Source organism: Myxocyprinus asiaticus, chromosome 22 (genome assembly GCF_019703515.2).
Source record: "Myxocyprinus asiaticus isolate MX2 ecotype Aquarium Trade chromosome 22, UBuf_Myxa_2, whole genome shotgun sequence".
Lineage (NCBI taxonomy): Eukaryota > Metazoa > Chordata > Actinopteri > Cypriniformes > Catostomidae > Myxocyprinus > Myxocyprinus asiaticus.
The window spans coordinates 33,564,022-33,588,640 of record NC_059365.1 but is presented as its reverse complement, the minus strand read 5'-3'; the positions used below and the strand labels follow the sequence as shown (position 1 = coordinate 33,588,640).

Genomic DNA, 24,619 nt, shown 5'->3' with positions numbered 1-24,619 from the left:
AATATTGTTCTGTATTAACAGTTAAGAACTTATTAATAACTTACAATATAGTTTTAGATGAACACCATTTCATCTATGAATGACTGATTTATGAATGATTTATAAGCTTGAATTCCACCGATTCAAAATTGACCAGCGAATGCAAAAGGTGTATGCAGATTCTGAATGCAATAGGAGCATTGGGGGGGAATACTTTTGTTAAGAATGTTCAAAGTGGGCTCACACTGACTGATCCAATCACAGTGGAGATTTATTTGTTTATAGAATACCTTAGATGTTATGAAATGCAAAATGTGACTGAAACTAACAGTGCACCCTTTTCTGAAGTGGTTCTTTTGAATAAGTATTATTATTTGAAATTGTGAAAAAAAAAAGAAAAAAAAAGCATCTTGCTGTCTCAATAGTATTTGCACGAGTTGACAAATTTAGTCTTTTATCTATTGCCCATTTATCTATATTACTATAACCCCCAAAGTAAAAGGAGTAAAAGGCAACCTTTTTTATATGAATTTTAATCAAAACAAACTTATGTCATTATTTCTTTTCACACAAATTATATTGCTCCATGAATATTAAATAAAATAATTTATTTTTCTATCTTGGTTCACTTTGTCAACCATAAAAAAAAAAATAAAAAAAAACACACACTTTCCTTAAAGGGATAGTTCACCCAAAATGAAAATTCTCTCATCATTTACTCACCATCATGTCATCCCTGATGTGTATGACTTTCTTTCTTCAGCAGAACACAAACAAAGATTTTTAGAAGAATTTCTCAGCTCTTTTGGTCCATACAATGCAAGTGAATGGATGTCAACATTTTGAAGCTCCAAAAATCACATAAAGTCAGCATAAAAGTAATCCATAAGACTCCAGTTGTTAAATCTATATCATCAGAAGCGATATGATAGGTGTGGGTGAAAAACAGATCAATATTTAAGTCCATTTTTACTATAAATTCTTCTCCCTGCCCAGTCAATGTCCACTTTAACTTTCACTTTCTTCTTCTTTTGTTTTTGGTGATTCACATTTTTCATGCCTACACCCCCTTCTGGGCAGGGAGGAGAATTTCTAACAAATGGACTTAAATGTTGATCTGTTTCTCATCCATGACTATCATATCGCTTATGAATATATAGATTAAACTACTGGAGTCATATGGATTACTTTTATGCTGCCTTTATGTGCTTTTTGGAGCATAACAATTTTGGTCACCATTCACTTGCATTGTATGGACCCACAGAGCTGAAATATTCTTCTAAAAATCTTAATTTGTGTTCAGCAGAAGAAAGAAAGTCATACACATCTGGGATGGCATGAGGGAGAGTAAATGATGAGAACTATTTGGGTGAACTATTGCTTTAAGAGGTGCCTTTAGCCCCATTGTACCCAATGTATTTTGGTATTGTGCAGGGTCAACACTTGATGTCCAATGTAAAATCTGGGCCCTGAAGCAAATCCGGTTGAGAACAATTGCCCTAGATTATATATATATATATAAAAAAAAAAAATGCCACAATAAGATTGGTTTGCAAACAGTCGATGTTTTTGCCATTTGTTTGGAATCACCTGTGCTCTGATATTAGTTTGAAAGTTGATATTTCAGTCAAATGTTTTTTCAATACCATAATAACACAGCCTCTTTTGTGCATGGTCCCTCTGGCCAATTTACTGTAGTTCATTTGTAACACATAACAATTAATTAAAACACAAAAATAATTTAGACAATAAAATGAATAAATGAGTGAACCGTGCGACCCATGGACCACATTACTAAAATGACAATGTAAACACTTTTTTCCACTCAATTCAACGAGAGAAGTTGTAATTCTGTATCATTCACACAGCAATGAAGGATGGATTGCACACAGAAATGGCAGTTGTCCAAAACCACAGGGTGCGCTGTTGTCCATCACACAAGGTATTTAATGAACCGGTAACCATACAGCTCAAATGTCTCCACTCTCCTCTGCTCATCAAACTTTAATAAAGATCTGTCAATGAGAAAGATGTGACTTTTAAACAAACCTTAGATACTGTGTCAAAACTGCAAACAAGACTTGAATCAAACTGACAGTTAGTGTCACCTGGCAGTCAATGGGTTACATGATACATAGACATTTTAATTTTCTTGAACAATAATGAAAGGACTTGGTAAAGTTAAGCAGGACTATTTGATGACTGTTTCAAAGATAGATGTGAAAGGAATAAATGGATAGGAAGAATTTCCAATAACTTTGCATAGCAAATATATGCAAATTAGATAGTAGCCTGCATTTACCCCTAGGACAATCTGAAACAATTGCTGCTTTCATTTGTCTTGCAGGGTTCTTCACTTAAGAAATGGGACAGCTTCAAACTCCAAACAGTTGTGTTGGATATGCTTGGTCGAATTGAATTGAATTTTTTAACTAAAAAGAAGTTAACATTAAACCTGCAATGAACAAACTAAAAACTGTTTTGTGATTTATTTATTTTTTGTACAGTGGGTAAATAATGACAGAATTTTCATTTTTGGGAGTGAACTAATTCCTTTAAATAGTGTTGAGTATCTCCAAGTATCTGATATCAAATTGATCAAATTCTTCCACTGTTCTGTGTGAAGGAAATCAGGTGTACTTCAGGATGTTCTCTGATTATCTGGAGAATGCTCAACTAGATTTGCATCAAGTTTTAATGAGAGACACAACAAACTGCCCTAACAAGCACTACAGGTGCAACACTGGCTTTGTTTGTCACACAGGTAATCCTTAGTTTGTTCAAATCAAGCACTTGTCTTTGTGCATTCCTCTGGAGGTTTGTCAACCAAATTGGTCTGTTTTTTTTTTTTTTTGTGTGTGTGGATTTTTTCCCCCTTTTTCCCCCAATTTGGAATGCCCAATTCCCAGTGCGCTTTTAAGTCCTCGTGGTCACATAGTGATTTGCCTCAATTCGGGTGGCGGAGGATGAATCCCAGTTTCCTCCGCGTCTGAGACCGTCAACCCGAGCATCTCATCACGTGGCTTGTTGAGCGCATTGCCACGGAGACATAGTGCGTGTGAAGGCTTCACGCCATCCACCGCAGCATCCACGCACAACTCACCACGTGCCCCACCGAGAACAAGCCACATTGTAGCAACCACAAGGAGGTTACCCCATGTGACTCTACCCTCCCTAGCAACCGGGCCAATTTGGTTGCTTAGGAGGCCTGGCTGGAGTCACACAGCACGCCCTGGGATTCAAACTAACGAACTCCAGGGGTGATAGCCAGCGTCTTTTACCACTGAGCTACTCGGGCACCCCCAATTGGTCTGGTTATTGATTATATCACAGTAACACATAATTACCGTGAACATGCATAACAGCATGTCTTCTCATACAACATTAAACTAAGTGTAATTAAATTACAGTTAGTTCCACAGGTGAGGCCTGTTGTGGAAAATAGATGATATACTGTAAGTGTGGCTTGTGAACTGCTCACCTCACTGAGAAGAACCCAGACATCAGAATCTGAGTGAACCACGAGTCGTATGGCTGATAATTTCTGTAATGCTCCATCCACGTCTCCTTCAGCTATCCCATTCTTGAAAGAACCTACACACACACACACACACATACAAATCAGGGTGTTGTGTCTTTATTTCATACAAACTTTACACTGAAACCTTCTGATGTCTTCACAAAAATCTTTAACATTTTGAAAGCAAACAGTATATTGCATGACAACTGTCCTACAGCCGTTTTGCCACCATATTTTCTTTCCTTGGAAAACAGTGGTTTTCACACTTATACACATCCTGTGTGCCATTACATTTGAACTGACGATTACCACAAATCAATAACCCAAGTTTATTTAAAAAGGAATTCAAATGCTTGTATTTATGCAAAATTTTACAAATGATATTGTGATACTGAAAAGAAGAGAAACAAAAAGTAAACAAATGTTGGTCATGTACCTATCACAACAAAGCCATCGGTTGAGGGTTTACAGCAGGGCAGTTCTCCTCTCTTCACCCTCTCTATTACAGAGCTCTGAAAAAACACAATGTTATGTGCTTCTTAGAGAGCCCTTTATATCTCAATGAATGCAAATGAATGAAACTGACAAGAAATTTCTTAAAGGAATCGTTCACTTTTTATCGCTTATATCGTTCCAAACCTGTATGACTTTTTTTCTTCTGCATAACTCAAAAGGAGGAATTTTAAAGGATGTCCCGTTTGCTGATTTCAATATGATGGCAGTTGATAGTGACTCAATTTAAAGCATAAAAAAGGACACAAAAGTAGTCTATGCCACTTGTGCACCGTATTACAAGTCTTCTAAAGACATACGATAGGTTTTAGTGAGAAACAACCACAAATGTAGAAAGTTATTTTACAGTGAAAATCATGACGTGATCATGAGAGAATTCACATTTTACGGAAGTCAAGATTTTCACAAAAAAATGACTTTCATTTCATGTTGTTTCTCACCAAAACCTAAAATGAATGCCTTTAGACTTGGAATATGACGCACGAATCGCATGGACTATTTTTATGACACTTTGTGTGCTTTTTTAAGCTTAATAATGAGTCACTCTATATTAACTTCCATTGTATTGAAATCAACAAACGGGACATTTGTTAAAATTCATCCTTTTGTGTTTCTCATAAGAAAGTCATATGGGTTTGGAAAAACACTAGGGTGAACTATCCCTTTAATATATCATATCTGTCTAAAAAAATCCTTGTGTAGCAGGTTTGAAAGTGGATGAAGCTTTAACAAGCTCTGAAAGATGTTAAAGATATAGGTTTAAAACTGGGTGTCAGCTTTCTATTTACTTAGACAGGCGCCTGGTCTGTTAAGGCAGGCAAATTAAATTAAAGGAAGGAGGAAAGAAACGTTGTTGTCACATACATCCCAACATACAGTGAAAAGTTTGAAATTGTGACATCAAATATAGCACCTTTTGACATAATGCAGTAAGTTATAGAGGAGACCAGGGTGCGTTGTCATGATGTTGTTACAAGGGCTTATCTAAGGTTTTAAGTCAAAAGTCCAATTACTCAAATGTGTTTTCACAAGCAAAAGTTCTTATGTTGATTTCAAACACCTAGATCAAAGTCCTCTTAATTTAAAATTATTTTTGTGAATTTTAATCTTCAAATCTAAAATTCCAGTATCATCTATTTTTTCTGTAGTTGCAAGTAAACAAGTGAATATAATAAAGCCACAAAGCATACATAAAGACAAGGGTCAACTATACAATAATGTTAGATTCTAATCAAAAATAGTATTTTTCATTAATGTCAGGTTGGGACAATGTGATAAACATTGTTTTAATCTATGTTAAAAGTTTATAAAAATGTTAATTTACAATATTTGTTGGCCAAAACAATGGTTTCTTGATTTTGTATGTTACATTTTTGCTGCTTTATTAATTGTTTTGCGTTTGAAATTATTTTACTGTTTTAAATTTGGCATAAAAGCCTATAAAAGGCTCTTTAATGGCAGGTAACTTTGTAACAACTTACCCATAAAGTGTGACAACATGCCCCGGTTTCTCATGTACAAAGACACACAGGTATTGGGAGAGCATGGTTTTTAATAAAACTTGGAAATCTATGAAAATTTTCCTGTGAAATGACACTTACATTAAAAGGAAGTCCCTCCACTGTTGTGTTGTAAAACCTGTCACCATTTGTTTCAATATTACCACTTCGAAAAAGGTACCTAGAAGTGAGTGGCATAAAAATATAAACATTCTTATTTTAGCATTCAAAAAGGTAAAGCAAACGGGTTTTTACTTCTATTTATATAGTCAATGAGTGAGATATTGCTTCAGTTAGAGATTATGTTTGACATTAATTTTAAACCACAGAGCAGAGCACAACAGTCAGGTTCTGGGAGTATACATCTCATTCACATTCTCTGTGAAAAAATTTTTTTTTAGTGTTTTTTATAGTGTTTAATAGCCGATTACCCAGTGAACAAATATACTACCCATGATCCTGAAGAGAAATCCACCAATCAGAGAAGTCACTGTTACCATGGATATGTAAATAATGGCAAAATTGCTCAGCAACTGCTCTCTCCCATGAAGAATTGTGAATCAAGTTTATTCCCTTCAAACAACATTTATTTGTATATATCTGAATATTTTGATAGGTCTGATAGCTGATAGGTCCTTGGCATGTAAACAGTTAACCAATCAACTTAAGTATTGTCTCTTTGTCTAACATTTAAATTGCCTCAGTTGTTTGTATGTAGGCTGGTTTCACTGCCTTGCACTACAAGAGTTTCCTCTGAAACCCTCCTCCTCCCCAGCACCAAAGGTCTAATAGTTTTTATCCATAAAATCATTGACCTAAAGTCATAAGTTTATCTTGAAATCCTTTTTTTATTTGAGTATATTATGCTATGCTTCATGGGATGAATAGTTCATTCCTCCTTCATAAAATAATTTACATCTACAGTCTCGTACCTTTGTTTTGTTTTCTGATTTTCGTACACATTTTCTGCTTCAATCAAAGTTTGTTATGTTGTGATTCATCTCAGAGTTGGTCAGAAATACATGTCCAATTCTATTTTCTTACTGTTTGACAGCTTCAGGTTTAGTAAAGATGATGAGGATGTAGTCTCCTTTTTTGGGTGTGAGGCCCCAGAAGAAGTTTTCCCCATTGTAACCCCTTTCCAAAGAGTAATCCTGATAGTGTTGCAGACTGCTGCTGAGTGTTGCAGGTGGATTAGGGTGGCCTTTGAACAGCACCTGTTTCCCAAAATCTTTATCCTGCACATCACATATATACACAAACACAAACTTAGCATACAGACTGGGGGTGGCCGATTTTAACACAACCATTCTACACTTCTTACAAAATATGTTCTACTTTCTACCATTTACTTTTGCTTTGTAACACAGCTTTGTACTAGCTTGTACCAGCTTTTCTGGCCAAATATATTTTGCGTCCCTTGTAATGTTAATCTCCGCTTAAATGTTAAGTGTGAAATTTTATCGATATCAAAATACTTTTCTCATATCCCAGTTCAATGAGTAGAGAAGTAAATAAGTAAGCCAAATAGTGGAAGTATGTGTAAGTCACTGGTTGGTTGACTTCCTGAAAAGCGTAGACACTGTGTCTGTGGCGCTTCTAAAACATTGCTGTTTCTTTGAGTGGTCTGTTCTGGCTCAATCAGTGGTGTGAGTTTGGGGTGGAACTTGCTGTTTTTCCAAACAATAGAAGACAGGGGCATTGTGTTAACATCTACAGGGCTACACTACTTTATGATGGTTCTGTAGGTGGCCACTACATACATACAGTAGTATACATGCATCTGTGTGGAGGCCTAACATAAAGAGAAAGTTGTACTTACTTGAAGGTTTTGAATTTTTCCAGGTAGGGAGGAATGCAAACCGACATGCTGAAACAGGGAAGGTTTGTGAGTTCTCTTCAGTTTGGCCTTCTCATCATCGCAGTGTTTCTAAGTGAAGAGAATTAAAACAAAAAACAGTGAAATAGTAAATACCCTACATTAAATGAACTGAGAATATAAAGGGAAGGAAAAAAACATTTACATCCAGACTTACTGAATCTTTCTCCGGATTACACACTTTCACCCACAGGATGTGATCAAGCAGCCAATCAATAGGCTTGTCTTTGTGGAACATCAGAATGAACTCCACAATCATTGGCAGTTCCGACGTCCGAAAAAGTTTGCCTGAAATATACAATATGAGCACATGAGTGATACATTCAATTTCATGCTGGCCACAAGTATGTATATAAAGCACAGCTGCAACTTGGTCTCATAGAATCACGTTACTATAACTGCATTTTTTCAAAAAGATTTTTACGTGGCTCACTGTCCAAACACTACAACCACAATGACTTTTCACGAGTTCATGTGCCCATTTAATTTTTAGTGTAAATGGTAAACAGGTTTAGTTTGCTGTCCCCAATGGAGGAGTTTGAGGAGGAGACTCAACTCGAGCTTTAAACACCCCACCAGTGACAACTAATGGATGGAGATGATTTTATGGGTTAAATATGAAAAGGAGGAATGGGGAAGGTGTAGGGATGCTGGGAGAACTGACACTGGGACACTGCTTTTATACTCTGATAATTAATTGAAAGATTAGATGGGTGTGGTCAAGCTCTTCCCTCCACTGTATCTACGACATAGAGCCTGTGAATCATAGAACATGAGGCTTGCAAATGTCGCCGAAGGGTGAGGGCTTTTAACCCTGAAAGGAACAGGCCCGAAAACACCCAAACGAAGCCCCCCCCCAACAGCGGGAAGAGGGAACCACAATATACATCACTCTGCGAGGGCCTGAACCGCAGAAGAATGTGGGGGCCCACTGCCTCCAGGTGACGAGATCCTGATCTCCAGTTGCAAGTTGTTTAGATGGGAGAGCTCACGATACGAATTGGAGATTCTTATGGTAAAGGACATGAAGGATCACACCTCGCTTCTAAAAGGGAGAGCCTACACTGCTTCTGAATGGGGGGGGGGGTCTGACACTGCGATTCGAAAAGGAGAGCCCACAGTGTATAAAGCATGAAAACTCACACTGGGATTAGCATTCACCGATATTCTCAACTTTGTTGGGGTCAGACAGAATGTGACAGGATCAACTCCATAATCATATGCTAGATTTAATTCTGTCAGATGGAACTGATATTGGTAATATAGCAATTCTACCACAGAGCGATGACATCTCAGATCATTACCTCATCTCTTGTATTCTGCGCTTAGCAAAGGTCATTCAATCTACTCCGTGTTATCGATTGGGTAGAACAATTCTCTTCTTCAATTCTTCTCTAGCACTCTTGATAGTGGTGCCCCCCTTCGATTAAAGAAAATGAAAGAGCCCTGCACTGTGGTACAATGATCACACTCATGTTCTCAAGAGACCAGCTCATAAAATGGAGCGCAAGTGGAAGAGTACAAAATTAGAGGTTTTTCGTGGTATATGGAATGGTAGTGTCTCTACCTACAGAAAGGCTCTAAAAGCTGCAAGGTCTGTATATTTTAGCAAACTCATAGAAAATAACCACAATAATCCTAGGTGTTTATTCAGTACTATGGATAAATTAGTAAGGAATAAAGCTTCAACTGAACCAAATATTCCATCGCAGCACAGTATAAATGACTATATGAATTTCTTTACTGATAAAATTGAAATTATTAGAAACAAAATTGGAACTATGCAACCATCTGTAATAGCACCTCAAAAGACAGTGTCTCATATTATACCCCACAAGCAACTTCAATCCTTTGCTGTCATAATACAGAAAGAGCTAAACAGTCTTATCAAAATATCTAAATCAACAACATGAATGTTAGATTCAATACCGACCAAGCACTTAAAAGAGGCGTTTCCTGTAATCTCAGAACCTCTTCTTAATATTAATAACTCCTCATTATCCTTAGGGCATGTCCCAAGAAAATTTAAGATAACAGTTATTAAACCACTTATCAAGAAACCACAGCTTGATCCTGGAGAGTTGGCTAATTATAGACCGATCTCAAATCTCCTATTTATTTCTAAAATATTAGAAAAGTTAGTGTCCTCCCAACTATGTTAATAAAAAAAAAAGAAAAAAAAGTAAGACTGCACTTATCAGAGCTGCATTTCTCTTCTAATGCTTTTAGATCTTAGTGCTGCCTTCGACACCATAGATCACAAAATTCTTTAAGATAGGTTTGAGAATTATGTTGGAATCTGTAGACAAGCATTAGCTTGGTTTAGGTCCTATTTATCCAACCACTACCTCTTTGTCTGTGTGAACGAGGAATTGTCAGATCAAACTAAAGTTATGTATGTAGTGCCACAGGGATCAGTTTTAGGGCCTCTGCTTTTCTCCTTATTAATGCTTCCCCTTGGACACATTATCAGGAACTGTGGAATTAGTTTTCACTTTTATGCCGACTATACCCAACTTTACATATTCTTGAAACCCACCGAAATTTCACAATTCTCCAAATTAGCAGAGTATATCAATGATATCAAAGATTGGATGGCTAGAAATTTCCTTCTACTCAATTCTGGCAAAACAGAGGTACTGTCGCTTCCACCTGAGAGAGCCCCTCCCTTGTTTTGTATTGAACAGGAAGTTCTTGCCCCTATTTTGACATTACAAAACCTTTCTATTAAACTAACCGGTGTAGTTAAGTCACACCTCATTTTCTCGCATTTGCACGCAGTATGGACAAAAGTGTCCAGAGTGTTTAATTCAGACATTTATTTAAATGTTGCCTTGAGCATATGGCTGAACCCTAAATTATGTATTGAAAGGTCCCCTTTCTGCTGGTCAGAGTGGATTGTGAGGGGGGTTACTACACTCGGTGACCTATATGAGAGTGGAGTGTTTAGATCTTTTGAAAATTTGGTTCAACACTTTGAGATTCCCAGACTTCAGTTCTATAGGTATTTACAGCTGCGCCACCTGCTCTGTAATATTTTTGGGAGTAGCTCATACCCCCCTAAAGTGGCAGATACTCTGGGAGAGGTGATTATTGCTTTTGGAAAAGGTCATGAGGCATCAGTGTATTATTCCCTGTTAATTCAGAGTCTGGGGGACGGAGCTTTAACTTCTATCAAGAGATTATGGGAGAAAGATTTAAACTTGGTACTGGAGGAGGAAGTGTGGGCTAGGATTCTAAAAAATGTCAAGTCTGCATCTAGAGATGCAAGGGTTCACCTTATGCAATTTAAGATTTTACATAGATTCTACTGGACCCCCTCTAGATTATATAGGCTTGGTCTTAAAGACACACCCACCTGCTGGTGATGCCAATCAGAAGATGGAGACACAATCCATGCTTTTTGGGGGTGTGCTAGGATTCAGGAATTTTGGTTGAAAGTTCAGAGTTGTGTGACGTTTTGAGCACTCAAATTTTACTTTGTCCCAGACTTTGTATTTTGGGTGATAGGGCGGTCATAAATTTGGGGTATTATCACATAAAAAATTGGGTTCTGACCAGTCTCATGATCGGCAGGCAAATAATTTTAAGGGGATAGAAGTTGGATGGAGCACCCTCTTTTTCGGCTGCTTTCGAGGAAGATGTAAGTAGAAGGCTGGGGTTTTGGGACTTTTTTGTTAAAAAATCAGGCAATTATTTAGTATTTTTGAGGGACTCTCGGGGAGGGGATGTGGAGAGTGTAGTTTAGTTTAATTATATATGTTTATTATATATTCTTTTTTTGGTTGTGTGTGTGTGTGTGTTATTATGTGGGACCACAGGGGTGTTCGTTTGGGGTCAGGCTGGGGTTGGTAAATGGGGAGGGATATATTAGTGTGGTTTGAATGTGAAATGTTGATTAGTTGTATATGTGTTGTAGGTACTAATTATTGGACCAAAAAACCTCCCAAAATAAGATGCTACAATATAATTTGACTCTCGATGGATGTACTGTCATGTCGTCTTCTACAGCAAAGAACTTAAGTATTATATTTGATAGCAATCTGTCCTAAAGTGCAGACTAGAACCAAGAAATATGATCATATCAGCCCAATTTTAGCATCGCTACATTGGCTACCTGTAAAATTTCGTATTCATTTTAAAAAAACTTCTAACTACTTCCAAAGCTTTGAATGGTCTAGCTCCACAGTACTTAATTGACCTTCTATCACGCTATATTCAATCACGTTCACTACGATCGCAAAATTCTGGCCTGTTAATAATACCTTGAAATATATACTTACTGACTTCAGCCTGCATCACATTGGTCAAAAGATGGACTACACTCTTAAAATGGAATACATAGATAATAAATTAATTGCAGCCTTCATCAGCCAAATAACAAAGGACAATCCATCTGTGTGCACTTCCACAGTAAATTCAGGATGTAAATTCTAAGATTTTAGTCAGTAATCTTACAGTTAATACAAAATCTTTTTGTTTAAACATTGGCCCCTAACACTTACTTCGTTTACTATTTTTACATCATGACTTGTACTACACATAAATAACTAATATTGGCATCATATTCATGCTGTTTAGCCAGAGGGGGACTGGCCCCCACAGGATTATCTTTCGCCATTAATCAACATCTTATGGAGTTTTGTGTTCCTTACCAGAGTCGCTTTGTGAGTGACACTGGGGGTCTAAATATAAATATAAAAGGGCTGTCAGTCGATCAAATTTAGTTAATCGCGATTAATCATAGATTTTTGAAAATGCAGAAATTTGACACCATATATAATTATTTTCTTGTCAAAATGCATTTATTTCCATTTTAGGAATGAAAACAAAGCACACTCCCAGATTTTTTAAAAGAAGGAGTTGCGAGTTCGAATCCAGGGTGTGCTGAGTGACTCCAGCCAGGTCTCCTAAGCAACCAAATTGGCCTGGTTACTAGGGAGGGTAGAGTCACATGGGGTAACCTCCTTGTGGTCGCGATTAGTGGTTCACGCTCTCAATGGGGTGCGAGTAGCATGAGCCTCCACATGCTGGGAGTCTCCGCAGTGTCATGCACAACGAGCCATGTGATAAGATGCGGGGATTGACTGTCTCAAAAGCGGAGGCAACTGAGACTTGTACTCTGCCACCCCGAATGAGGTGAGTAACCATGCCACCATAAGGACCTACTAAGTAGTGGGAAATGAGCATTCCAAATTGGGAGAAAAAGGGATACAAAATTTAAAAAGAAAAGAAAAAAAAAGAAGGTGAGGGCTAAATGAGATTGTTTGATGCGGGTGAGGTCGGTTCTGATATTTGAATGGAAGGCGTCTGAGGATCAATGATCAAACTGTTTAATTTGATGGTCGAGTAAGCCTTTCTGGGTGGTGGTTGTTGCTGCTCTGATGCGGAAGGAGTAGGAAGAAAACATGTAGGCTGGGATGCCAGAGAGGTGAGGATGAATTTTACATTTTCGTGGAACCAGTGCCTAGAGACTGGGTAGTTGTTTTCATCTTCAAAAAGAGGGCCGCGTGGGGAGGAGATTTGGATACTTCTATGTCCAAGGAAAAAGGAAAGCGATTGGTATGGTTGGATAGGGGTCGGCAGGTTGAAAATGTGGATGAAATTGCCATGTTTTAATTGATCTGTTTTACTGCATTTGATGAGAAAATGGATGTTGTCGTTGTCCAATATTTGGAGATCAGAAAAAGTTGGATGGATGGCTGGATAAAATTTTGAGTTGGTGGTTATTTCCGAAACTCTGAAGAAACCAAAGAATGCTAAGGTGAACATGGCATCTAGGGTTCTTGCTGTATCTGGGAGTAATGGTCCCGAACAAAGAAAAGTCAGGCATTTGGCTAAAAGTTCAATGGTTAAGGGGCAGGCGGGATTAGTTTTCTGCATTCCTTTGATTATGAGGGAGATCTGCAGATTTTCTATGACAGGACATTGATGGCCATGGATTAATCTGATGAAAAATTGAATGCCACTTGGTAAACTGATGGTACCGGACTGGATGGATTTTACTTGGTTGAGGTAAGTGAGGAAAGAGGATATTGAGAGGAAAGGAAAAATCGAGAAAAGACTAAATGGAATTGCTTGAAAGCTCCCCATGTGGTCCATTAGGATCTGAGTGTTCAGGGGAGACAGCATTAATTATTGTGTCAGTGGATAGGGAATGGAAATGTTTGAGCGGGTGCGTTACAGGAATTTCAACTCTGAACAGGGAGGAACTGGGGTTGGGGTCGGGTCCGCATCCGGGGCCAATGCTTTACATTTCTGCTAGGATTTGAACATGGAGATAAGTGGAAACTGGTGGTGGATCCATGACGATTGTGTAGGGTGGCACTGGAAGGAGAGTAGCGGTCAAGTGTGAATATCAGGAGACAAGCTGATGCCGTGGAAGCTAGAATAGAATGGGCAGAAGACAGGACCAATGGCGGAGGCAGCCTCACACTTAGGCAAGCTCCGTAGATGGGTACATTGCTTCTTTTCTTAAGAGATGCATTAGGATAGATGAATTAAGACTGAATTCACTACATTATGAAAGAAAAAATAAATACAGGCTATATGAAGATGCTAATTTCTGCTAATTAAAAAATGTATAGGCCTAATAATGTTTTAACTCTAAAACATGATTATGATAAAGAACCTGCCAAAGTTTACAAGGTTTGTGGTGTCATATCTTTTCAAGATATTTCAAAACTTTGTTTGAGGCAGATAGTTGTAAGTAAACGAGATATCCCTGCACGCTTGTCTAACTACTTATGATGCACACCGATATTATACACACCTCAAAACATCACGTAAAAAAGTGAAGTGTGATTGGTTTAATATGTCAGTCAGACATTTCATTTCTGAACGAACAGTTCTTGGCCAGAATAAGATGATGAAATATGCAGAAGATTACAGCAATATAGTTTTTATCTAGTTGGGATAGAAGAGAGTACTGGCCTGTTCACTTCAAACACTGGTGACGGGACGGATGATCATAGTGCTTGTTGTCATGTTGTTCGATTTTTGCAGTGAATGAAACCATTGTTTATAGTGAAATGGTCCCTCACCTAATTTCATCCCCGCTTCACAGGTGCACTTCAGTGACAAGTTCTCGCGGATGTGACATGCAGTTCGGTCTACATAGCACGTTCAAGCCATAATTAATTTCAGATGACTATATACAGTGTTTCCCCGGAGTCCACTCAATTAACTGTCATTTCTTGACACTGCTTCCCGCTCCGATTTAAAACAACAAGGCTCAACCTGGTTTTATTGAAGGCTTGCATCCGTCTTGGGAAATGACCAATCATAGTTTAGAATTCGGGGTGGCACCTGGGGTGGCCAATCAAATTCTAGGGGTGGGCAGGGCCACCCCAGGCCACACATCTAAACACGCCCCTGTTGACAGATCTTATTGCTACTGCAAATGTAAAGACCATAAAAATTACAATCACAACTGAGATTGCACAATATCCATTGTTTTACAATGAGATATACCCTGTGTACAAAAATGCTGCACAAGTGAAACTACAAATCAAACAAAAGTGGTTGGAAAGAAGAGAATGGGAGAGGTTAGAAAAGGGCAGGACAGCATACTGTAGAACAGGAGAGAACAGCACACTGACCAATGAATCCCAGCTGGGAGAACTCCAGGAAAAGCCACTCCTCGGAAAACACCTCTTCGGTATATGTTTTCATGGACTCAAAGTATCCTTGCTTAGCTACAATATCATCCTCGAGCTGAAATACATACAAACAAACACAAAACAAACAAGTAATGATAAAGGAAAAGCAATGTAAACTAGCAATGAGTTGGTGCCTTTAACACAGCAGTGTTTGGGCTCCTACCTGGACATAGTATGTGCCCTTATTCTGGGCATACTGCATGAGGAAGCTGTAGTCCAGGTTCTGCTTGGTCCTCCATCTAAGACCAAAATAATATATGTTTGACATTATTTCCAGTACTTTACAACATACACTGTAAAACATGATTTATTAGGTAATATATAAATTAAATGGTTTTATTCAAGTCAAAAATATAGTTTTGTTTAATTCAAAAATATTATTTAATATGACTGAGTCAACCTGACTTCATTAGGTTGATAAAGTAGAAACAGATTCTCAAGGTAACAATTGCATGTTACCACTTTTTACAATGTAGCACACAGCTACCTTAAAAATTCAGTATATTGTAACAACACAATTATATTATGAATCAATAGTATTTAATTAACCAATAGAAGTGCATTTGCTGTGGGTGAAAAAATGTTGTGACTCTTTCCAACACTTAAAGTCCATGTGTACACCTAGTATTAATATCCATCTCGGGTGATCCACCCACAAGCAGACCATGCTTAATAAAGGTGTAAATGGGGTTAAAAATGTTTTGTGATCCGACCGGTCAAACCACATTTGGAGGTAATCTGAAACGCATGGGATCACATCTCATCTGTAGTGTAAACGCCTTTACATATGGATGTGTCCCAGAGAACAGTGAAGGACCACCAATACACCTGTCAATCGACCACTACGCTAAAACAGGGGTTTAACTGTGAAATGCCCATGCATAGTCATGCAAAAGACTTCACAGTGTCTTCTGAATGCCTAATATCAACATGCAGTGACACAGATCATGTGAACCATGCCCATCCAAAGTTCATTTCATACTAGACTAAAATACTGGATACAGTAACTGAGAATTCCACTGGAAAAATCAATTTTGTTGTTAGATTAAAATTCAGGTAGGTATATTTGAGAACCTGCCATTTTTGTCACTTTTTTATTCTTTTGGACTTTTCTTCACTTTATCAACATGCTGACAATACTGACTTAATAAGTGATGTATGTTCTCTTCCCCTTGAAATCCGACTGCATGACTTGCATTTAAGACGCATGTTAATACCAGGTTTAAACAGCGTAAAAAGGATACACGTTTTAGGAAAGGGGAATCTTTAACCTGACTCGCTCCATGGAGTCTCCAAAGGTTTCCTTCAGGGCAGTGAAGTCTGGGTAGAAGTGAGTTGAAGGGGAGATCACCTCTATCAATCCAGAACTCACAGCATCTGGGAGACTACAGAAGGAGAAATACACAAGGACTTATTGAACAATTACTTGCACAATGATACTAAGCTTTAAACAATAGAAGAACCTTCACTGAAAGAGATGAGTTAGCACAGGATTTATAGACATTTGGAAGAGTTTTTGGGTTAGACATGACCTGATAAAGAGAAATGGACTCCATCCCTCCAGGGAAGGTGCCGCTCTCCTCTCTAGTAATTTAGCTCATAGTCTTAATAATGATAGTATTTGACTAACTGGGGCCCAGGTCAGGAAGCAGACAAACTGGTTAATCCGAATGTCTGCTAGCTGCCTTGAGACATCACACAGGTCACATAAACTACAACACATAGAAACCGTATCACCTAGATATCATATAGAGACTGTGTCTGTTCCCCAAACTACCAAAAACAAAACTCACTAAATAATTTAGAAAAAATTTGATAAAGGTCAAACTTAATTACTTTTTTTTTCTTTTTATTAAAGATAAACATCATATGAAGGTAGGGTTACTAAACATTAGATCTCTTTCTACCAAAGCACTAATTGTAAATGAAATTATTACAGTTCATAGTTTGGATGTGCTCTGTTTGACTGAAACTGACTGGCTTAAACCAGATGAATATATTAGTTTAAATGAATCTACTCCCCCATGTTATTGTTATAAACATGAGCCTCGTCTGAAGCATCGAGGAGGTGTTGCTACAATTTACAGTGAAGTTTTTGGTGTTACTCAGAGGACAGGATATAAGTTTAAGTCTTTTGAACTAATATTGCTTAATGTGACATCATCAGATATAAATAAATCTCTGTTGTCTTTTGCCATTGCTACAGTATATAGATATATACAGTATATAGATATAAAACACTGGACCTTAACTCTTACTTAATTTAATTTAAAACCATGACTTGCACTGCACACAAATAACTAATATTGACATTATATTCATGTTGTTTAGTCAGAGTTGAACTGGCCCCCACAGTGAGCCTGGTTTCTCCCAAGGTTATTTTTCTCCATTAACCAACATCTTATGGAGTTTTGTGTTCCTTGCCACAGTCGCCTTCGGCTTGCCCACAGGGGTTCTAATACAATTATTATTTAATTATTTAATTTCTATACACAATTTACAGTCATATTTAATCAAACTACACAGTGATCACTGTAAGACATTATAGATATTACAGTTTAATTTTTTTAAATGCATATTTTCCTGTAAAGCTGCTTTGAAATGATGTGTGTTGTGAAAAGCACTATACAAATAAAAATGACTTGACTTGAGTAAATAATGCATCACTCACTTGTCCCGTACACTCTTTGCAACAGCATTCACAAATGTTGCATTTGTCTAAGAGAAGAACAAAAATACATGGAGAAAGTTAATGAAACGAATAGATAGAATGAATCACATTGATTATTTAAAAAGAGCAGTTGATGCACTGCAAATAAAATGGTAACACTTTACATTAATGTTCCCTTTATTAAGTGTTTCTTAACAACACTTACTCATACTTATATAGACTTTTATAGTGAGATTAAAAGGAGAAATTATGTCATTTTGCACCAGTCTGCTTTGTGTTTATATTAATTACTGTAATGTCTTGACTAACATTTGTTGTCACTTTCCTTGCCACGTTGATGTAAAAAAATGGTGCTAGAGTGTTGTCCCAACTAACTTGTTCTTCATGCTCATTCACAGCATATATCAAATAATAAAGCCTGATGAGCATTAAACCATTCAGAATTTTATTTACATAGGTTTCTAATGTTGGCAACTCCTTGATCAATGCTTTATATGTGTCCACTTTACACAAAGGTACAATACATACAGTACATTTTCATAGTTTTCTAATGTTGAATAAATGATTAAGCATTTATAACATGTGCTGTAAAATGGATCAGTATCTGGCAAGTATTGCATCCTTAACAAAGGGAACTTTAATGTAAAGTGTTACCAATATAATTATACACTAAGACTGGCCGGGAACCTAAATAGAGCATTATGATGGAGCAGGTATGCACACTTTGACAAATTTTAGGACTTTTCATGGACTAAAGGCCACAAGTATTTAACTTTCTTCATTCACTGCTATAACACAAAGATGTGCATAATTGACCTACAGTGTTAAGAATTAAAAAAGCATATAAATTATTTATACAACCAAGAAAACGGAGTAAACGACATAAAACATAAGAGTTTAAACAGAATGCTCTTTTACCATAAATATTATACTATATATAGACATATTCAGGATATTATACCATTCTTCTGAATGCATTCTTAGCAGTCCAATAAAACAGTTAAAGCAAGGAGAGATATAAGAGACTATAGAGCATAAGATTACCTCTGCAACAAATACTATAATGACAATATCCTTCCTCTCTGCAGTTGAAAGGTCATACAGGAGAGATTGGAGTGTGTTCACAAGATAACTCTGTTGCTGCCGATGTACAGTGGGAACTCCTAACACCAGGGACACTGTGTAAACAGTGAACACTGTGTCAGCTTGTGTATTCCAATGCTTTATGGTTATGGAGCAAAATAAGATACATTTTGTTTAAGTGTAAAACAATAAAGACCTATATAATTGACAAGTTCACTATAAAAGCACACACTGAAAATGTATTACTACACTGTAAAAAATTGCTGTAAATTTACGGCCAAATTCCTACAGCAATCTACTGTGATTCTTAAATACAATAGTTTGCTGTTAAAAATGTTGCATTTTGGGGAATCAAGAGCACTGTGAAGTGACTAGTTTTATGGTAAATAGCTGTTGTTTGCAAGGCATTGCGGGAAAATGAACATTCAAAATCATGCAGTGCATGCTGGGAACTTAGCTGTTAATTTCAACAACAGTAGATAGTATGTAATTTGACGGCTATATGCTGCTAAATTACAGTTGTATACTGTAGCTGTAAAAACAGCATCTAGATGTTAATTTCAGCAACAGCAAGACATCGTTAATTTTACAGTAATGTGCTGGCAACCCTGCTGCCAGTTCTTTAGTGTTTTTACGGGAAAATCTTTAACAGTGTACTGAGTACTGTACATTTTCTGAAGAAAAAGTGAGTGGTGCATGGCTTGATGCCATGATTCCGGAGTTTGCCTCTAAACACTTCCCCAAGTCAAAAGAGCTCACCCATTGTCGGTCTGATATTCTGGTGCTGTGATATAGCACTTTGTTATGCAGTTTCTGTGGTGTTCTGGGTGGTTGCTAGGGTGTTGGTGGTTGTAAGGTCATTGCCAGGAGATTACTTGGGTGTTCTTTGTGGTTACAAGGGCATTGGTAGGCAAATTATAGGGTGTTCTTTGTGGTTTACATGGCTGTTGGTAGGTGGTTGCTAGGGTGTTGTTAGGCAATTGCTAGTTCATTGCTAAATGGTTGCTTACTGGTCAGAGTACCCATTTGTTCGTCCACCAGGTAAACATTTTAATGAACACCAGGTGTTCATTTCTCCCAATTTTCCTCAATAAGCTTTGATTTGAGGTATCACACATGTCTGTAGCCTATATGGTGCTAGAATGAGATATGCAACAAACTTTTGACTGGAGAATATAATAATTCCAATATATATGTCCATTATATAGACATACCCTCACATACGTACTGTACATTCACCCACATACATACTTTCACTCATGTATACATGTACATTTTCTCCCTCAACTCAATTACATAAAGAAAATGTACATGTAAACATGAGTGAAAGTATGTATGTGGGTGAATGTATGTATGTGAGGGTATGTCTATATAATGGATTTATGTATACGCAGTATATGTGTATATGTGCTGTATGTGTATATGTATGTACATGAATATATATATGTGTACATAAGTGCATGTGTATATATATATTGTGTATTTATTGTACTTAAATGTATTTATAGTGCTTGAATGGCACATTTTCTATGTATATTTTGTATTTTGTTCTTAAACTACTGTTTGGATTGAGCCACACAAAATTCCATTGTATATTGTTACAATGACAATAAAGGAATCTAATCTAATGAGTGAGAAGAGAGTAGAGGGAGAGAAGTTAACCTCCAGTGCGTCCTTTTCCCAGGTGAACGATGGGTTTCAGACTGTCTTTGTGCTCTTTCAGGTGGGGCAAATAGAGGAGGGCATTAGGCTGTGTGGACAAAAAGCGCCGAAATGTCCTCTCTTGCCATATCGCTGAAAGGCAGATAATCAAAATAATGAATAATTAAAAAATATTACACATACTGTATATTACAGAATGTGTTACATGTGGACTCACCTGAGGAGTTGTTGGATGTGAGATTAAATACAGCATTGTTGCTGTTTTGAAGTTGACCCAGTAATTTAAGCAGTTCTTCTGATAAGGCCACCCCTCGTTGTTCTGCTCGTATTAATCTGTCATAGACTAAACTGAGCTGCAATGGTGAGTTTTCTGGAACCCCAAAAAGCAACAATAACGGTTACAGTAAGACACTTAGAATGGAAGTAAATGGGGCAACGCAATAAACGTTAAAAATCTTTAAGTTCAATCATAAGACTTAACAGTAAGGAATAGTGTGATGGAATCGCTTTAGAAACCTTTTATATGCACAGTTATAATTCAAATTTCCACTCATGCAAATTTCCTCAGCAAATGTAATAATAAAAGAATCTTCCATTGAAAAACCTGTATTGTTTGACTGACCAGTAATTTTGCATATTTTTTGTATGTGTGTGAATGGGGGGGTGCAGAGGCCACAGAGCAAGGGTTGTCATTAGAGGTTGTCCTGGGGCCTGTGACAAAGGGAGCGTACTAAACGCATCTTTACACATATAAGTGGATGGAGGCTGGGACCCATACATTTTTAGCAATGAAACCTTTTTTTTATATATATTTATTTAACTTAATTTTGATATTTATAAAGCCACTTGAAGGAACAAATTTAGCCATAGCACCCAATGACACTATCCATATAATGGTATCCATACAATTGAATCAAACATCATGCTGGTTACAGACACTGATACAAGTGTGAAAGACACATGCCATATTATTTTTCATTCATAATTTTTTAAGGTTGAAGTTTGGATATTTATTAGGCATGCTGCTTATAAATTAATCTGTATCTGTTGATGAGCTGTAAAAGTTCCTCTTTGGTTTGATGCACTTTGTTGTTGTTTGGCATATGTTGACATAATTTTCCACACTGATCTCCTTCCCACAGCACTTAGCATTTTTTGTGACAAATTGTTTTATAGCGCTCTGAAACATAATTTCAATCAGTGGGTTAACTGCCTAAAGGTAAAAATCATGTCTCATTTTGTACAATACTGTATCTTTATAGTTTTTTCTCCTTATACCTAAATGCATACATACAAAAAAGCAATGAAATGTAGGCTACCCATACAGAAATCTTATATATGGTCATATGAAGACATACTGTAGCCTATATAAAATTATAGTTCAGAGTTCACTATTATTTAGGAAAATGTTACATGTTCATACATAGTTGAAAATGGCAATTACTGTGGTATTTTGAAATATATGTTGCATATGTATGTCCAAGTAGTCTATGTGACACTTTTTATATAAGTGAAAGCCATACAAGAACACGTATTGCCATATATCATATTTCTGAATGGGTAATGTAATATGGTATATATTTCGATGTTTGCCATTCATAATTCACATTATTATTAGGGCAGATCTACCGACTTAGTAAGGTGAGTCTAAGGTGAATGGTTAAGTACAATTTAAATCTAGCTTTCTTTCAGCTGGAATTTGAATTGAGTAGGCCACATCAGCACTTCAATTTGAATTCTGCTTCAATAAATTCCAATTACAACCAAAGTCTTTCTAGCAAGTCAGTCCACTGTCGGCCATCTATGGAACGATCAGAGAGGCTGCCATGCCAGTGCAGCTCCTATCTTCTTGAATGGGGAAAGACCGAAATCTAAAAAACGGCTACTCAAGATGACGATCAAAGGACATATTTCAAATCAGCAATAAAATTTGATAATATTGGAATCATAAATTGTGTTTCTTTACCTCATATTACGCTAAAAACAAGCAATTTTCCCGGCTTGTATAGCTAATACGCATGCGTGTTCTCGAGATGATTGACAGGCGATGTCTGTATCTAAAAGGTGATTGGCTCTTTTAACTGTAAGGCGGGACTTCCTTTCTACATCCGTTGACCGTTGGGTGCTAGAGCTGCTTGGTTGAGCGTTCCGACAGTACCAGTTTTTCTGGTGTACGGGAAACCCAAATTTCCTCCCGCTCTATTAGAAGGTCTGTCTATCTGTTTGCAGACCAGCACTCCCCGCAACAAGCTTGACAAGTTCTACAACTAATGTGTGTAACAGAGTGTAAAGCCGAGGAGGGCGGGGCCGGGCTAGAATAAGACACAACCGGTCCCCAATCAGCTTGATGGGGCGCGCGAGGGATAAAGGCGGCCGGGGGCGACAGTTCGAGAGAGAGAGAATTGCTGGCAGCTGTACTGTGTGGTTTTGGGTGTGTTTTTTTAAGTTGTTTATTAAATTAGTGTTTAAGTTGTCAAGCCAGTTCTCGCCTCCTCCTTTCCACTGAACCCCCTTACACTGGTGCCGAAACCCGGGAGGAGGAGGGATTCCCGTCGCAGAGTCCTCGACACTGCCGTCCCCGGCCGCCTTTATCCCTCGCGCGCCCCCATCAGGCTGATTGGGGACCGGGTGTGTCTCATTCCAGCCCGGCCCCGGCCTCCTCGGCTCTACACAGAGTAAAACATATTTCAGTGTATCTGTAACTGTATAATTTTTCTCTTGTCTTATAGAGACGTTATAGATGCGTAATAATCATTAATGTATGAATCAAATAAAGGCTATAGCCTATATTTGTCGGTCCCTCTGTGACATACATGACACAGTATAAGACATGTTAATAGGACTGTATATGTTCTCGAAACAGAATCAAATGAATAAATAAAAACATATAAAAGTCATCATCCATACCAAACAAATTCACTCCAAATACTCACCAACCATTCATATTCTATAGAAGACTAAAATCCCCGATGCTCAAAAGTTATAACTACGCTATACTTCTAATTTAAAACTAAGTTTAAAGAAATACAATCATTATTGCACACTCTCACTTTTTATTTAAGCATAACGCTACATAATGTATACGCTTAATAAAATGTTTGCATTAAAAACATCCAGTTTATCACGGCTCCGAACGTTTTACATCCATTAAAACATGGATTTAATCCTAATGAATATCCACTACGTCATCGCGCTCCAGTGTGCAGCGAGGACCTTTGGAGAGACATCTAATATCATTTACACCCAACTACAGTGTCCCATTATACGCTGATCTCACACTCACCTGGTTGCGGTGCGCGCCGGGAGGTTAACATAAAAACGCATCCCAAAAAAAACAAGACGAGAATAAGTTTGCCATGCCAGGCCCTCATCTCATCTCATTGCCCAGAAATACAAGAGCACTACACGTATACCCCTGAGGATGCTTAAATCCTCAAAGTATAACTACCAGTAGAAAGTTAGTGGCTGCTTCTTTTCCGTGCTGTCAGCTCACAGTTAAAGACATCAGAGTTTAGTCAGGTCTCCGCTCATAAAAATGTCTCCAATCTAGACTGGCTGCATTCGTTCTCACGCATCGAAACAGGTAATCAGTCAGTTGATACTTTGAGACAACAGGCAATGCGCTCACACCCTCAGAAGCACCACCCTCCTCACCTGTCCAACTCATGCATGTTCATGAGGACACTGCTACTATCCAAGTAGCCTATAGCAGTGTTTCTCAACTGGTGAGCCCAGTGGTGGGCCCAGTGGCAGATTTAGGCATGGGGACGTGGGCAGTTTCCCAGGGCAGGCCCCCTTTGGGGGGGGGGGGGGAGGTCCAAGTGGGCCATACAAGCTAGAACCGCTACTGGGTGGGTCGCAGGTCTATTCGGACTGGGTTGCGGACAGCAGGGAAAGAACAATACAATGGTTCACCCATTGAAGATATTTTGGCGGCCGCCCAAGTGATAGTCTATTTAGGACTGCCAAGGCAGATTTAATGATAATCTCGCAATCAGCTAAAGGCTTCTCATCTGCACTTTCGTACGAGTCTAATGGAACCAGCTCGCGATCAGTTGAGGATTTAAGCATCCTCAGGGGTATACATGTAGTGTCTGTTTGTCTGTCTGTCTATCTATCTATCTATCTAACTTCAACTGTCTGTCTGTCTGT

General features: G+C 37.8%; 1 protein-coding gene across 1 annotated transcript; it reads right to left on the bottom strand.

Moving 5' to 3' along the window:
* On the bottom strand, positions 1–24,044 carry LOC127413381 (alpha-1,3-mannosyl-glycoprotein 4-beta-N-acetylglucosaminyltransferase B-like). Its single transcript, XM_051650512.1, has 15 exons — positions 23,751–24,044; positions 20,685–20,837; positions 20,468–20,599; positions 18,767–18,900; positions 17,723–17,769; positions 16,323–16,436; positions 15,215–15,290; positions 14,992–15,106; positions 7,548–7,678; positions 7,334–7,441; positions 6,556–6,749; positions 5,614–5,692; positions 3,936–4,011; positions 3,461–3,573; positions 1–1,994 (listed from the first exon to the last, which is right to left on the bottom strand). Exons 1-15 carry the CDS (start codon positions 23,836–23,838, stop codon positions 1,977–1,979), a joined length of 1,578 nt encoding a protein of 525 aa, XP_051506472.1. The 5' UTR covers positions 23,839–24,044; the 3' UTR covers positions 1–1,976.
* Between the last annotated feature and the right edge of the window lie 575 nt (positions 24,045–24,619).